Raw genomic sequence first — 16,571 nt, 5'->3', positions numbered from 1 at the left:
AACTGCACTGGGACATCTAGGAGAATACTCTAAGGGTAACACCTTGGAAATGCTACCGTTAGTGAGGATACTTGTACGTCTGAGAGCTTGAGTGGTGGATAAAATCAAAAAGCAAAGGCCGAGTTTCTGCTGCCACAGCAGCACTGCCTGGAGCGGTGCGAGCACACGCTTGCTACTCAGTGAGCTCTGCTGGACAACCCCGTGGTCTGTGCCAGGTGGCAAAAGACATTTTTTTCTGTCCTGCTTTTGTTTCCCCTCTCTCCCCCACAAAGTAAAAACTGGATGGTATCTTTAGTTTTGGAAAAGATACAAGCCAATTTTTAATAGGGAATTTTTCTTTAAAAATGAGTAATGATAGGGGCCCCTGGGTGGCTCAGTCGGTTGAGCGTCCACCTTTGGCTCAGGTCATGATCTCACAGCTCCTGAGTTCGAGCCCCGCGTCGGGCTCTGTGCTGATAGCTCGGAGCCTGGAGCCTGCTTCCCATTCTGTGTCTTCCTCTCTCTCTGCCCCTAACCCACTCCCATTCTGTCTTTGTCTCTCTCAAAAATAAACAAACGTTAAAAAAAAAAAAATCAGTAATGATAAGGACCAGAGATGTACAAAAATACAAATGCTGAAAACACATAAATGAGAACATTTATTTGGAATTTCAGGATGAAGTGTAGTATGAAATCCTATCCTTTCATATCTAAGTCATTTTTTCCGTCTTTTCATTTAAGAGTTGCTCATGGATTTCACTGTAAAATAGCCTTTCTTGAATCTTGCCTCTTTTCCCTGAAAGAGTATTTTAAATCTTTTACTTCTGTTTTAAGTTATGATTTTAAATGTAATATTTGATTATTAAAATTAAATAATTTATGATTTGAGTTTTCTGTTAGCTGTTTTGATGCTCACGGACTTTTTTTTGAGGTTAAATAACATTAGTGTAATAAAGAGTAGAGTCAAAGACTGGATGAATTTATATAATTGGAAAACAAATCATTTGGCTTGTATTCCCAATAATCCTTCTCCTCCTTTTTAGTTACTACTTTTGTCAATGTTACTTTTATCTGAATTTTTTATCACTAAACATTCCAAAGTCACTTTTCAACTTTGAAAAGTATTAATTAAGTGTTAAGATAAATTATGGCATATTTAGAAAATTCATACTTAGGAAAAACTTTAATTGGCCAGATGATATTTACATAATATAAATTTACTTTTGTTTACCTATCACAAAATCCTATGGGGTGTTGTAAATGTTTCCTTACTAATCTGAGTGGAACATAGAAAAGAAAAAGTGAATTGGCTTTACCTTATACTTACTGTAAACTTTTAGAATGTAGAAAGTGTTTAAGGTTTCATTTCAATTTTTTTTCCAAGATTTTATTTTTTTAAGTTATCTCTGCACCCAACGTGGGGCTCGAACTTAAAACCCTGAGATCAAGAGTCACATGCTCCACTGACTGAGCCAGCCAGGCACCCCAGTTTCATTTAATTTAGATCTATAGCTAAAGATTTTCATAATTTAAGTAGGTTGTGTAATATAATTACTCTTTGAATAATAGATATCTTTCCTAACAAGAAGAAATACCCATAAAACTAAATTTATTGGTAATCAGCAGACTGTGTAAGTGGTAATATTTTGTTATACTTAAAACAGTTATATATCACCTTAGAACTGGCTTTTGGAAATGCTTTTTTGTTGTTATTTTTTTTTTTAATGTTTACTTTTGAGAGAGAGAGAGAATGAATGCAAGCAGGGGAGGGGCACAGAGACAGGGAGACACAGAATCAGAAGCAGGCTCCAGGCTCTGAGCCGAAGTCAGACACTTAACCGACTGAGCCACAAAGGTGCCTTCAAAAAGCTTTTGATAAAAGAATAACTAAAGTTTTGCCAATAAGCTATATTAGAAGAAATCTTTTGTGGATTCTTACTGCAACAATTAGTGTCGCCTTTGAATATATTATACAGAAAAACTAAATCATTTAGATAGCTTTTTTAATGTACAAAAATTTTAAGTAGGTCTATTTAGAAGCCAAAAAGAAAATTTGGCAAATCTTAGGAAAATACTGCAAATCTACAAGAGCACACTTCTCTCTCTTCCATCATCCCCTCCCTTCCCTTCCCTTCTCCCTACTATTTATCTGTGCATCCATCTGTCTGTCATCAGTTAAAACTTTTGAGGACATTTTTCTTTTTGTGGTTAAGGAGAGCATTAGATCACTGGGTGTTTTTGTTAAAAAAAAAAAAAAAAAAAAAAAGAACTAGTAGATCAGCCCCCATTGAACAAGTACTTCCGATACTTTAGTGCATTCAAACATGACCGCCACTTGCTGTAATGTCTGGTGATTTTCCAAACACTCTAGTATTCATTATGTCATTTGATCCTTACACTAGCCCATCTTAAGTAGTTTGGGCAGATAGTGTTATTTCCATTTTACAGTGAGGAAGCAGAAATAGAAAAGCTAAGTGACCTCCCCGAGGTGATCTAGTCGCCCACCCCAGCTTCCAGACTCCTGTTGACTCCGCCCTAATAACTACTTCCTTGTCACACGAGTTCTAAAAGGTTCTTAATAGATAAAACTTTTCCAGACAGTTTTATAACGTGTTTCTTGAACGTCATTATTTCGTGTTGTATTCTACATTTGATAGAATAGTCTTCCTTAATTTAAAGGTGACATAATGTTTTTGTAGGTGCCATTGTTATAGAGCGACCAAATGTGAAATGGAGCGACGTTGCTGGTCTTGAAGGAGCCAAAGAGGCACTGAAAGAGGCTGTGATCTTGCCTATTAAATTTCCTCATCTTTTTACAGGTGAGATGAATGTTAAATATTTTTTTGGTCATTGTTTAAAAAGTCATTGATGACTGAAGTAGAGTGTTGTGAATTTTTGTCACCGTATTATAAGGTAACAGCTTACATCAGTTCTGTTATGAGGTGGTGATACACCTTTACACAAAGTTATTTATTTCATACGCATATTTGTAATATGTACATATATAGATATATAGCCACACAATGTAAATGTCAACCAGTAGGGTGATCACCGACATGCAGTGGAGTGCTGTGTGCTCACTAAAATATAGGGCACATTTACAGATCTACATTATTAACATGAAGGCATGCCCACGTGTATGATAAAGGTCAAATCCCACGTTATAAACGTGTGTGGTATGTCTCTATATTTGTTAAATAAATGTGTGTGCGGGGAAGTAAAAGTAGACCGACCAAAATGTTAAGGCTATGCCTGGGTGATAAGATTAGGGGTGATTTTGACTTCTTTGAACTTTCATCTGAAGTTTTTGCAATGGCCATGCACTAGTTTTATGAGAGTTCTTCCATTTCTTGAAAAGAGGAATAGGAATTATTTACCATTTTCGGATGAAGTACCTACCTCTAGGGACAGCTGCTTCTCACTGTGACAGAATATCGCTAAGCCAGCCGTCTGGGTGTCGTTGAAGTTACAGCTCCAGCAGTAGGTGATTTGTGCTGCACCTTTCCTTCATTTCGTCCTGTGTATGACCGAGAGCCTGCCTGTGTTTGTGCTGTGGCTGTACCCACAGTGTCACAGTGAAACAGGGCTTCCCTTTTAGAAGCAAGCTGGTTTATGTAGAGAGCGGATCTGTGCTGTTGGCCTCAAGCTGAACACTTCCAGAAGGTACTGTCGTATAGAGTAGTGATGGGCAGAGAACCCGTGGGCCCCCAGCGGTCCACCTAGCAAGGTATGACTTACAACCTAACTTCAGAAATAGGAAATTAACAGTGTCAAAGTGACATCGTGGGGGCGCCTGGGTGACTCAGTCTGTTAAGTGTCAGACTTCAGCTCGGGTCATGATCTCACGGTTTGTAGGTTTGAGCCCCGCGGCGGGTCTGTGCTGACAGCTCGGAGCCTGGAGCCTGCTTCGGGTTCTGTGTCTCCCTCTCGCACTCTGTCTCCCTCTCAAAAATAAACATTAAAAAAATTTTTTTTTAATTAAAAGTTGACATCATGATTCTATAAAGGCACAAAAGTATGGTTGAGATCATTTTATATTACTTACATCACTGTTTTGCAAACACGTCATTTATGTATCTTCTTTATGATTGTTTCCATATGTGTGTACCATTATTATTTTTTTAAATTTTTCTTTAAATCACTCATTTATAGAGCAAATTTGTATAGCCTAAATATACAGAGACCAGCAGGAACCTGTAAGTGTTCAGCTTCATAAGTTATCAGAAAGTAAGTATATCTATGTAATCATCATCACACAGATCAAGAAATAATACCAATAACCCAGAAGTCTCCCTCTGCCAAATCTTTCCTCTGCAAAGGTAATCACTCTCTTGACTCCTCTAACACCGTAGATTGTTTTGTCTGTATTTGAACTTTTAAGTCATCTTATTTTTATGTACTAACTTCATTTAAAAAAATTTTTTTAACGTTTATTCACCTTTGAGAGAGAGAGAGAGACAGAGCATGAATGGGGAAGGGTCACGGAGAGAGGGAGACACAGAATCCGAAGCAGGTTCCAGGCCCCGAGCTGTCAGCACAGAGCTTGACATGGGGCTCGAACCCATGAACCGTGAGATCATGACCTGAGCCAAAGTCTGCAACGTAACTGACTGAGCCACCCAGGCGCCCCTGTATTAACTTCATTTTAAAAGATTGCTTTGTGCCTGCTATAAATGGAAAAAAATTAATAATTTTCTAATATTTAAAAATTATTTAAATACAAAGTATTTGTGTGCTGCATAGAAAGCACTTCATATGCCACTAATTATATGTACCACATTTAAGGGAACACTGACTTACAATTGTAGACATTTAAAATAGGAAGATAGAATTCAAGTCAAAGATGAGGCTTATGTAACAATACTCAGATTTGCCATTAGTAATCTGCATGTCATTCTTTCATTTTTATTCTTTTTTTATTTTCTTAAGTTTATATATTTATTTTGAGAGACAGAGTGCATGCAAGCAGGTGAGGGTCAGAGAGAGAGGGAGAGTCCCCAGCAGGCTCCACATACAGAGCCAGACACAGAGCTGGATCTCATGAACCGTGAGATCATGACCTGAGCAGAAATCAAGCCTCCACGATGCCTAACCCACTGAGCCACCCGAGGCGCCCCACATGCCATTCTCCTATGGATACCATGTACCCATCCAGTTTGCACCTAGAAGTTTTTTAAGTGTATAGTTAATATTTTTTTGCCAGATGTAACTCAGCCTGTTTTATTTTAGGCAGTGTTATGATTTCTCATTAGGAAAATCGAAATACAGAGTTGATTTGCTCACTTGTTATATTTTGGCAAAACTAGGATTTCAGGTAGAGTCCCCTTATTGTTACCCAACCACTTGAACAAGAATACAAGAATAGGCTCTCTGTAATAGTAACCTTTGCCTCCTTGTGGAATCAGGAACTGAATAGAACTTTGCGAGGGGCCACCCAAACTGTGTTAGTTTCATCCCCCCAAGCGTCAAATATTTAAAAGAAAATGTTTCCAGCTGCCCTTGCCCTACGGATATCGTTTGTCCTACAGTGTTCTGGTATTAAGGATCATACACAGTAGACCATCAGGTAGTACGTTTTAGCTGAACGAGTCTGCCTTTACTAGATTGCAAGATCCTCTTGTATTCACAGTTCTCCGTCTGTACGTTGTGGTTTCAGTGCATAGTGGCTGAATGAATGAGTGAGCAAGCAGTTGAGCTTCCTATTAGAAGGATTATATATCTATGTAAACCCATTGGACAAAGTGGTCTCTAGAAAAAGCAAATACAATACTACTTCTAAGACATACTTACCTTAGATTGATTTATTTAAAAAAAAAAATTACTGTTAGCTGCAGAGTGAAAACTTCTCCACAGTATTCTTCAGTATGGGTGATGTCTCTAGTAACTGAAATTAACAGTCTTAGGTTCTCATGTTATTTTTCTCATGCGAATTTTAGGCAAGAGAACACCTTGGAGGGGAATTCTGTTATTTGGCCCACCGGGAACAGGAAAGTCCTATTTAGCCAAAGCTGTGGCAACAGAAGCAAACAACTCAACGTTTTTTTCAATATCTTCCTCTGACCTTGTCTCTAAGTGGCTAGGAGAAAGTGAAAAGTAAGTAGTAAGTTGTTGTTTTGGTGGGGGTTTTTTTTTTGTTTGTTTTTTTGGTTTTTTTGGCTTTTTAGTTTTTCTTTGCCAGGTAGTCACTATATCAGTATATAAAGGAAGAGGCTTCCTACATCATGAATAGACATTCAGAGAAGTGTCTGAATATGAAATAAGTATTCATTTCGTTGTCAGATCAGTCCCTAGTTTGACATTTATTTCATAGGAAAAAGGTAGCATATGTATAGTTATATATAGCATAGTTTAGTAAATCATAAAGTGAATCATCCAGTTGTAGTATTCTTATTTTCTAGACCAAAACATAGTTGGACCTTTTAATCTGTAGAGTTCTTATAATACTGTATATGTGTTGTGTTTTTTTTTTTCATTAAGTCCTTTGTCATTTACTATTCTTTTAAGAAGCTGAAAGCTTTTCTTATTTTTAGGCTAGTTAAGAACTTATTTCAGCTTGCCAGAGAGAGTAAACCTTCCATCATCTTCATCGATGAAATTGATTCTCTGTGTGGCTCAAGAAGCGAAAACGAAAGTGAAGCTGCCCGTAGAATTAAGACGGAGTTCTTAGTTCAAATGCAAGGTAGGCTGACTGGCTTTTCGCATAGTTTCTGTTACTGTATCACCATTATCATCACAATAATGAAACAGTGAAATTCTAGCTGAATTTCTTCATTTTAGCAGACCACATGTTTGATTATGCCAAGCTTCATTCCGGTCGTCCTCCATGGTGTAATCATCTTGCATATTCACTTACATCATACCAGGAACAGTATCAGCGAAAGGAATTTGTAGACTTCAAATGAAATCTTTCAAGAAATATTTTGAAAAGAATATTAATAGTATTTGCCCACAGTCTAGCAGATTTGATTCTTGGGAATATTTGCATTGTATTTTAATAATGTGATATTTGATTTTTCAAAGAGACTCTCTCAAGATGGGGCACTATAACATTAAAACCCCACATTCTTAACAGAACGTATAGGCAATGTTTAAAGAACACTAAAACGGAAAATTATTTAAAATATTACTTATTTTGGTGCAGGCGTTGGTGTAGACAATGATGGAATTTTGGTTCTGGGAGCTACAAATATCCCCTGGGTTCTGGATTCTGCCATTAGAAGAAGGTATGAAAATATAGTGAAGATCTTATTTCTAACTACAGATGTAACAAGTCAGTAGCAATTCCCTTTTGGTCTAGTGAAGAGGCATTCTGAAAACTTTTCAGAATTTTTTTTTAAATTTTTTTTCACATTTATTTTTGAGACAGAGAGAGACAGAGCATGAACGGGGGAGAGTCAGAGAGCGAGAGGGAGACACAGAATCTGAAACAGGCTCCAGGCTCTGAGCTGTCAGCACAGAGCCCAACACGGGGCTTGAACTCACGAACCGCGAGATCATGACCTGAGCCGAAGTCAGACGCTTAACCGACTGAGCCACCCAGGCGCCCCTAGAATTTTTTTGATGTGCCCTAGTCCTGCTGACCCCCAGTGTCGGAGGAAGAGAGGCAGGCGTTTGTTTGCTTGCTATATTAAAGTTACAAGATATCCACTTACGAATCTTTCACATTGGAACATATATTACCTAATGCTTAACTTGTAATTCAGACTATGCTTAGTGGGCACTGATGCTTCTAAAATTTACAAGTATAGCTTGATATTTCAATGGAAAACTTTCACACAAAATTTTAGCAAAATGACAGTTACATAGGTTAAAGTATGATAGATAACCAAGATATATTTTCATAAAAAAATTTACGTTTATGGGGCACCTGGGTGGTTTAGTTGGTTGAGTGTCCGACTTCGGCTCAGGTCATGATCTCGCAGTATGTGGGTTCTCGAGCCCCGTGTCAGGCTCTGCGCTGACAGCCCAGAGCCTGGAGCCTGCTTTGGATACTGTGTCTCCCTCTCTCTCTCTGCCTCTCCCCTGCTCACGCTATGTCTCTCTCTCAAAAATAAATAAACATTAAAAAGGAAGTAATTAAAAGAAATTTGTCTATAATTTTTAAGTTGCATATGAAACTTGAGCTACAGGGAAGGTATATAGTCTTGTTACTTTTATTTATTTATTTATTTTTTTATGTTTATTGAGAGACAGAGAGAAACAGAGCATGAGCATGGGAGGGGCACAGAGAGGAGGAGACGTAGAATCCGAAGCAGGCTCCAGGCTCAGCTGTCAGCACAGAGCCCGACGTGGGGCTCGAACTCACAAACCACAAGATCATGACCTGAGCCGAAGTTGGACGCTTAACCGACTGAGCCCCCCGGGTGCCCCTAGTCTCGTTACTTTTCACGCACATAGTTCCCTATTTCAGTCACTGAATTTTGCATGGTAAAAATTACCATCAGTTCCTGCCACTTTTACCCCATTCACTTGATGCTTTGCCAAGATGCTAGGTTACTGTCCAGTATCAAGAGAGGAAATCTGCCCGTTACTTTTGCAAACTGGTCTAGTTCTAAATGCATGTCTGTAGATAATGGAAACTTAAACTTCTTACTGCCACAGAGAGTTACCTAAAGGGAGAACAATCTTCACAGCCACTTAAATTGGCCTTTGTTACTTCCTATCTCCAAATGCTGTCTAAGAAGGCAAGCAAAATTATTCTTAATAAAACAGTGTTTATGAGATAGTATAACTATTTATTCTGAATGTACCTATTATGATAAAGTGGACATTTTGTGTCAACATATGCTTATTATATAAGATTTTGAGTAATTTTACTGTTTCAGATTTGGAGAATTATTTTGTCCTCTCTTATTTCATATGATGAACCATAATCCCTTGATCAGGAGTTCAGAGTATAAATCTATGGGGAGCTAATCTTGTGAGACATACCAGGTTGTGACCTCTAGACATACAAAGACTATGGCCAAAATAACCCAAAAATCATGTGAGAAAGATTAAATCACTCCAAACTGGTTCTCTGACTATGTTGGTTTTACTTGTTAGTTGTTAACATGTTCTGGATATTTTCCCACTGTTTAACCAAAATATATATCTTTAACTCTGACACATAGAAATCAACCAGCTTAGCTTTGTATATATGAGACCATCTGAGTATCTTGTTTCTTCTTGAAAAATCTGAATTTTCAACTGAAATTAAACATATGTAGTAATATTCTTGGTATAATTTTTCTTTCAAGATTCGAGAAACGAATTTATATTCCGTTGCCTGAGGCCCATGCCCGAGCAGCAATGTTTAAATTGCACTTGGGGACCACTCAGAACAGTCTAACGGAAACAGACTTCCGAGAACTTGGGAAGAAAACCGATGGTTATTCGGGAGCAGACATAAGTATTATTGTGCGTGATGCGCTCATGCAGCCTGTTAGAAAAGTACAGTCAGCTACTCATTTTAAAAAGGTAAGGAACTTTGATCCACCCTTTCATAGGTTTTTAAAGTCAGGCCATCATTAATTTGTCTTCAGAGAATTTCAGGAAGGTTTCAGTTCTGTAAACTAAAGTGCGTTTATAGAATAGACATTTCCATTTCATTGCAAATAAGTTCTCCCACAAAGTTTATTAATAGCCTTAAAGTATTTTAAAATGTTACGTGCAGTGATTTTTTTAAGTACTTATTATTTTGATGTAAGTATAGAAAGTATAAGTACTTAAAAGTATATACTTTTAAGTATATAGTTACCTTTGATGTAACTAGAAGGAATATCTTTGAGCAGAACCTGGTGCATTTACACTTCATTAACAAAAACGGCCGCCTGGGTGGCTCTGTGAGTTGAGTGTTCAACTCTTGACTTCTGCTCAGGCTGTGGTCCCAGGGGTCGTGGCATCCAGCCCTGCGATGGGCTCTGCGCTGAGTGTGGAGCCTGCTTGAGATTCATTCTCTTGCTCTCTCGCTCTCGCTGTCTCTCCCCCGCCTTCTCTCTCCTCCTCTCTCCCTCCCTCTCTCCCTTCTCCTCTCCCTCCCCTTTCCCCCACTCCTCCCCCTTTCTCCCCCCACTGTGCTCTCTGTCTCATAAAAAAAAAAGGGGGGGTAAAAATAATAATGGCTGATACTAAATATTCCCATGCCTGGCGCTGTGTTCTATTCTTTATCTTACTGTTGCATTGGGTCCTCACAAAAACTCTGCAGGAGGTGCCTTTCGCCACCTGTTGATCATTAATCTGAGACGTAGGTGTTAACATGATAAAACTGGGGCTTGGACGCTGACCCGGTTTGCCGGGGTACAACCGGAGGGGTGCAGAGGTGTGATTTTTCTCTAGGTCACGTGTACTTCGGAATGTGAAGCCTTGCTTCCCATACACCATTCTGTCTGCATGAATGAGTTGAGCATATAGTGTTTTGTCCAACGACCATGGTCTTGGGACGTCCATTGTAAGTAACAGTGGAGTAGGTAATATGGACTAACCCTGTTCCTAAGGGCTGCAGTGTCCAATGTTACTCATGAACATTGATGTGAGAATCCTGAAAAACTATTAGTAGACCTAATCCAGCAATCTATGACAAGACTACTATATCATGAGTAAGTTACATACGTATGTCTGTTAACCCCACAATGAAATAAGATTTTAAGAAAAGGATGAACTGGAATTAAAACCTGAATTTAAAGCCTGAGTTCACAGTTTGCTTGTCACATCTCCTTGAGCACATTTTGTTACCCGTTTCAAGCTCATTTGTATCTTCTCTAAAGTGAAGATGACAACACTGCCTCGAAGTGCTCTGTGCGAGAGGAGTGAAGCAGCTCTCACGCAGCATCTCTGTCCTGGTACCTGAGCAGCCCAGGAAACGGCTCTTTCCACTTCTTCAGCCATTTCATCACTGAGGGAAATACAGGAGGCTCAGGGTCAAGTTTAGTCTCAGCCACTGTTATTTTCTTTTAAATTCTCTTTGCCATTTAGAAACTATAGATTTTTAGGAATCCAGTCCTTTCTTACCCAGAAGTTTTCATTCCGTTCTCTGTATTACTACCGGGACAGGCTACATGACCCGGAAGCCAGGTCCTTACTAGGAGGACAAAGGCAAAGCAGCCGAATCAGGGTTAACACCAGGCCTTCTCTGCATCACCAGCTATGGTAGAGCTCTCCGTGGCTCCATGCTTTACTCCCATTTTGAAGGATGATTATTTCAATCAAAAACAAGATTGCCTGTTTATTTTGTCAAATGTCTAAAGTACTGGTAAGTCAGGAAGCACCACAGTCAAAAACAAAAATCCCGGGGCGCCTGGGTGGCTCAGTCGGTTGAGCGTCCGACTTCGGCTCAGGTCACGATCTCACAGTGTGTGAATCCGAGCCCCACATCGGGCTCTGTGCTGATGGCTCAGAGCCTGGAGCCTGCTTCCGATTCTGTGTCTCCCTCTCTCTCTGCCCCTTCCCTGCTCATGCTCTGTCTCTCTCTGTCTCAAAAATAAATAAAAACATGAAGAAAAAAAATTCAAAACAAAACAAAAATCCCTTGTGCTCTCTTTGGCACCACATTTCCTACAAACAAAAATCCCCGCAGCTGAAAGGCTGGTGGGGAAAGACAGACAATAAAATAGACATAATAAGTGAAGTTAGAATGTTTATTTTTCTGCACCTACCCTAATCCTGGGATAATACTTAAGATTGATCATCAAATAAATAAGTGTGAAAGCAGCTCCCAACTGGTATAGATTTGTTGCCATCTAAAAAATACTTGAGTGTGACTCTGTCACAAAGGTTCTCTCTCTGGGTGTTATTAAAATTTTATTTTAAATTAGTTATGAATCACAAAATAGCACTGAAATTATACTTAGCATTTATTTTTGTGCTTCTATTTAAAGAAGAAATTTTTGTTAAAAAAGACAAAGATTCGGTGATTTCACACTAATAAATCTAAATATCACAGAAACTTTCTCAGCTTTAGAAAATAGAGAAACTTAGGAGAATTATTGAGGATTACTTTTTTTTTTGGTCTCTAAGAGCATTTAATAAGCATTAGAGAAGAAAAGAGAACTCTTAATCACGGGTACCTGTTTTGTTTTGTTTTTTAATTTTAATTCATTTTCTCCTTGTGATCATGTAAGTAATTTATGGTAGGAAATTTCAGACTATAGGAAAGCATCAAGAAAAAAATTAAAACTAAGCAAAACCTATCCCATCACCCAAAGACAGCTAGCTCCATTTTGTTGTATATTCTATTTATTTGTGGAAGTCAACATTTTAACAAAGTATAGAATGGTACATTTTCACATTTCCTGATAATGGCCTAAACCTTAATTTTGTTAATTTGTTCAAGTAAATATTTCAGATTACTATTTATTCCAGGTTCGCGGACCTTCACGAGCTGATCCTAACAAAATAGTAGATGATCTGCTAACACCGTGTTCTCCAGGTGACCCTGGTGCCATTGAAATGACATGGATGGACGTCCCTGGGGATAAACTTCTGGAGCCAGTTGTTTGCATGGTTTGACATTTTGTTTGCTTTTAACAAAAAACTTAAAACATAATTTGTAATTTGTGAGACAAAGGTAAACATTTTACGTAAAATTAGCTAGGAAATTGTTAGTGTGTGTAATACTAACTATTCAGTTAAAAAGTTGTAAAGATAATTAAACTTAAAATGTAACAAATAATTATCTTTAAAATATTTTCTTGGGCTTTAAGGAAAATTTAATTTTAAGTGAAAAAGCTATTTTTCAAAAACAGGTTTCTAAGTTTATAGGTCTTACAGCTGGGATACGATCACCAAAAGACTTATCTATAAATTATTGTCAAGACTTAATAAAAAGTGGAATTGTTGAAAATTTCTTTTCTGGGGATTCTAAGATTTTGTAAAATATCTGGAAACCCTAATGCATGTATCATAGTATTCGTGATGGTATTTTTGTTTTACTTCTTCAGGCTTCATAGGAAGTTTAAATATTATAGTGCTTGAAAAAAAAATCCTGAAACCAAGTTTTTATGATAAAAAATTAAATTTCTGTAGTTTTTATTGGAGGAATTAAAATAATTTGTAAGACTTATTTTGTAACGTATAGGAAGCTTACTGTGATTGAAAAGCTACATTTACTGTTTTTATGTTTTCTTATTGGTGAATGTTCAGTTTTTTTTAAATCTTCTACTTCAGTTACATATTTGCAAAGAGCTTTGTGTCAGAATTAACAGTAACTTCCAGAAAAAAAACTTACTTACATGGTATATACTCTATATCTATAGACGTACATGTACCTCTATAAGTACATAAGTATGTCTATGGATATATTTATGTGTTAACCATACTGCTTCTCTGAAAAGTTATTCAGTTGTTGCAGTCCTTGCTATATTATTTTTTAAAGATTTTGTTCTTTAGATCATTTTTCATATAAGAGACATAGCCTAGAACTTAATTTTTTAATGACTCCCTAATATTAGCATATTTTCTTACCATTTGATCATAATTTTGACTAATAGCTAAAAAATTCTGATAGTTGGTTTTAATTAAATGGTATTGTGTTTCACATAAGTGTAAGTGAATGATTTCTGTAAGTGAATGATTATGTTCCTTTTGAATTGCACTTGGTGAACTCTCTTGTTTAAGAAAGAAAAACAGGTAAGACTAGGAAAGAGATCAGGGACATATTCTGGAGGGCCTTATTCTGGAGAGCCTCAGGCTTATTAACAGGATTGTACTTCTGATGGGTAGTGGGGAGCCATTGAAAGTTGTGGTCAGAACAAGGCAACCATTTGAAAGCTGCTGTGCAAAAGAATAACATGATCAAAGATTTTCTCTAGAAGAATAAGAGAGTTTGTTGTGAATAACTTATGGCACACTGCAAATACTTAGATTTAACCTTAGATGGAAAGTCAGTAGTAATAATGATGACACAATGGTTTTTAGTTGATTAAACCTATTACTAACACCTCCCTTCTTTTTCCCTGACAGTCGGATATGTTACGGTCACTGTCTAACACAAAGCCCACAGTCAATGAACATGACTTGTTGAAATTGAAGAAGTTTACGGAAGATTTTGGCCAAGAAGGCTAAACCAAAGATAACAAGGAGGACGTTTACCATGTGTGTTCTTTCCTTCGTAGGTACTTTTGCCTTTCTTAATGGCATTCAGATTGTTTCCAGTAAAACTCTTTTACCACAGGAAAATACAGATCTCACTCCAGAGTCCCTTTAATTTTATATGTACCTTTGCTCCATTACCAGTTAAATGCTCCTGTTAACAAAAATGATAAAATAATGGATTATAAAGAGATCGGTGATATATGAATGGCAAAAAATAGGAATTGCCCAGTTAAGAAGAGGATTAAAATTGATTGAGATACCAATATTTAGGATGGGTGGTCTTTACAAAGAGCATTTATTTTTTATTTCCTCTCTCTCTCTCTCTCTCTCTCTCTCTCTCTCTCTCTCTCTTTTTTTTTTTTTACCAGAATGTAATAGGGCTTATTTTATATTTTGAAAAAAAAATTCTTAAGCATCATTTGCTTCAATGTAAAATTTATTTACTTTATTAAATGATAGAATCTTTATTCTCAGGGATGGGCAATACTAGCAAAGAGCACTGTGATTGGGCTTGAAAGATTTTGAATTGTGTTCTAGCCGGGTCTCATTGAGTTTTGATAGGCTGACATTTTTCTTTGTGTAGATTTCAGTAATTTCTTTAAAAACAATGGGCTTCTATATTTAATTAAATAATACCTTTCACTGTGCAGTCTCAAAAGAAAGACTTTCTAAATTAGGCATTGTCTTTATCTTGAAGAAGAAAATTGTCTATTTCAGTGTCTTTTTGTAGCAAGATTGACCAAAACAGATGGCAAATAAATACATACTTTTTAAATAACTCTGTCATGAAATGCTATAATGGGAACCTTTGCTAAAAGGAATGGCCTCCCTTTGAATTGTGGCAAGTTTCTTGTGGGTGTGTGTGTACATATATATATAATTTTTTTTTTTTTTAATATAGGCTACCAAGGGTTTTATCTTTTACCTTTTAAGTTCAGGGAATAGTTTGTCTTGGCCACACATATGTTATCAGTATAATGCTTGTGAAGCTTTAGAAATGAACTAATGTCTCATTAAATAATAAAATACAAACATGATACGTTATTTTAATATCTTCAAATAAATAATCTGAGGGTGTATGTTAGACACTTTAGCATCAACACTAAGTTGTGCCTTGTGCATTTGCATTGGCTATATATGCAAAAGGATTATTACATCAGCTGGAATGAGATAGGTTCCTTAATTACTGTAAAGTTCTACCTTGCAAATGCTATAGAGTAACTCGCATTTTAAAGTATATTTGCACATTTTACATATAATGCTTTCTGGTTGCCTTTCGGTTTTCTGTACAGATTGTTTTTGTTGATACTAAATGGAAATCATAGGCCTGAAATAAGCTGTTCTTAGTGAAGTAAATTGATATAACCTACTATTGGCTATATTCTGTGTATGCTTCTTTATTTTGGGATCTCCTGTATGGAAGAAAATAGTATCTGAATGGATTACGTACAAAGAAATCATTAGAAATCATTAAGTAAGAATGTATCCCTGAAAACTCCATTCTTCGGCAACTTTTATGTGAGAGTTTGGAATTAATTTGGCAGACTAACGTAATTCTTTGTGGCTGCCTTATAAGATAATTTATATTCTTTATCAGCCTTGGAATTATATAGTGTTGCTATTAATTATACTAAGAGAATTCACATAACTATGTTATTATAATTAATAGTTGAAATCCAGAATTTTTTGTAAATCTAGAATTTGTTTTGAGGAAGTATTTTAAATAATTTGATAAAATACATGACCCAATGGTATAGAAGTATAGTGTTGATGATAAATGGGTACTTTATCACACTTGATTCCCACATGGGCTTCGAGAACTGTATCTCAGTACCCATATCACTTGTGGCCATAGCTCCATTTTCTGCATTGCATCTTCTACATTTTTAACATTTCTGGTTCTAAACCTATTTCTGGAGTCAAATAATTTTAGACTTATCCTAGAATGGTAGCACATAGGCCATTTCCCCTGAGTTCCTTGTGGACAGATTACTCAGGCTGTGTCTGAACCTTGACCATTATGAAATTTTGGGTAGATGGTTTCTGAGGCTACTTGAGTACCTCTATGAGCCACATCCTAGATGTTAAAGAACATTCTTTTTCGCGGCCTGAAAATTACAGGGGTCTTAGTAAAAAGAGTTTCAGTAGAAAAGTGACTTTTGAGTTCACTGTCATCTACATGCAGAAAAACAGAATGAGTATGTATATTTGATTATTAATATGAAGTCCCATTTACCTACTTGCATGGTTGAGAAATTGAGACACAGCTCCTTAACCTTGTAGCCATAAATGTTGCTCGACGCTGTTGCAAATGAAGCGACAGTGAATGCCCAGCATGGACACCGAATTTATCTCAACTTTATGAGCTCTCTTAGATGTCACGTCATCTCCTACCTCTGTACCTTCTTTATGTCAATTTTGTTACTCGCACATAGAGTCCTTTCTTCTTTGCTGGTCCAAATCCCATTATCTCTATTAAGACCTAGCTCATGACGTGTATAATCTCTTGAAGGAGCGTTCCT

At 37.0% G+C, this 16,571-nt stretch overlaps 1 protein-coding gene across 1 annotated transcript in view; it reads left to right on the top strand.

Moving 5' to 3' along the window:
* The window catches only part of VPS4B (vacuolar protein sorting 4 homolog B), a 30,594-nt gene extending 16,188 nt beyond the window's left edge, over positions 1–14,406 (top strand). Inside the window, exons 5-11 of the mRNA XM_007096092.3 lie at positions 2,679–2,798; positions 5,916–6,072; positions 6,510–6,658; positions 7,121–7,202; positions 9,219–9,438; positions 12,319–12,459; positions 13,918–14,406. Of these exons, the coding sequence (XP_007096154.1) occupies positions 2,679–2,798; positions 5,916–6,072; positions 6,510–6,658; positions 7,121–7,202; positions 9,219–9,438; positions 12,319–12,459; positions 13,918–14,019 (971 nt within the window). The 3' untranslated portion in view covers positions 14,020–14,406. The remainder of the gene's footprint in view (positions 1–2,678; positions 2,799–5,915; positions 6,073–6,509; positions 6,659–7,120; positions 7,203–9,218; positions 9,439–12,318; positions 12,460–13,917) is intronic.
* Positions 14,407–16,571: the final 2,165 nt, after the last annotated feature.

Source organism: Panthera tigris, chromosome D3, assembly GCF_018350195.1.
Source record: "Panthera tigris isolate Pti1 chromosome D3, P.tigris_Pti1_mat1.1, whole genome shotgun sequence".
NCBI classification, from domain to species: domain Eukaryota; kingdom Metazoa; phylum Chordata; class Mammalia; order Carnivora; family Felidae; genus Panthera; species Panthera tigris.
Note: the sequence above shows the minus strand (reverse complement) of the source record. Positions and strands in the feature narration are given on the sequence as shown.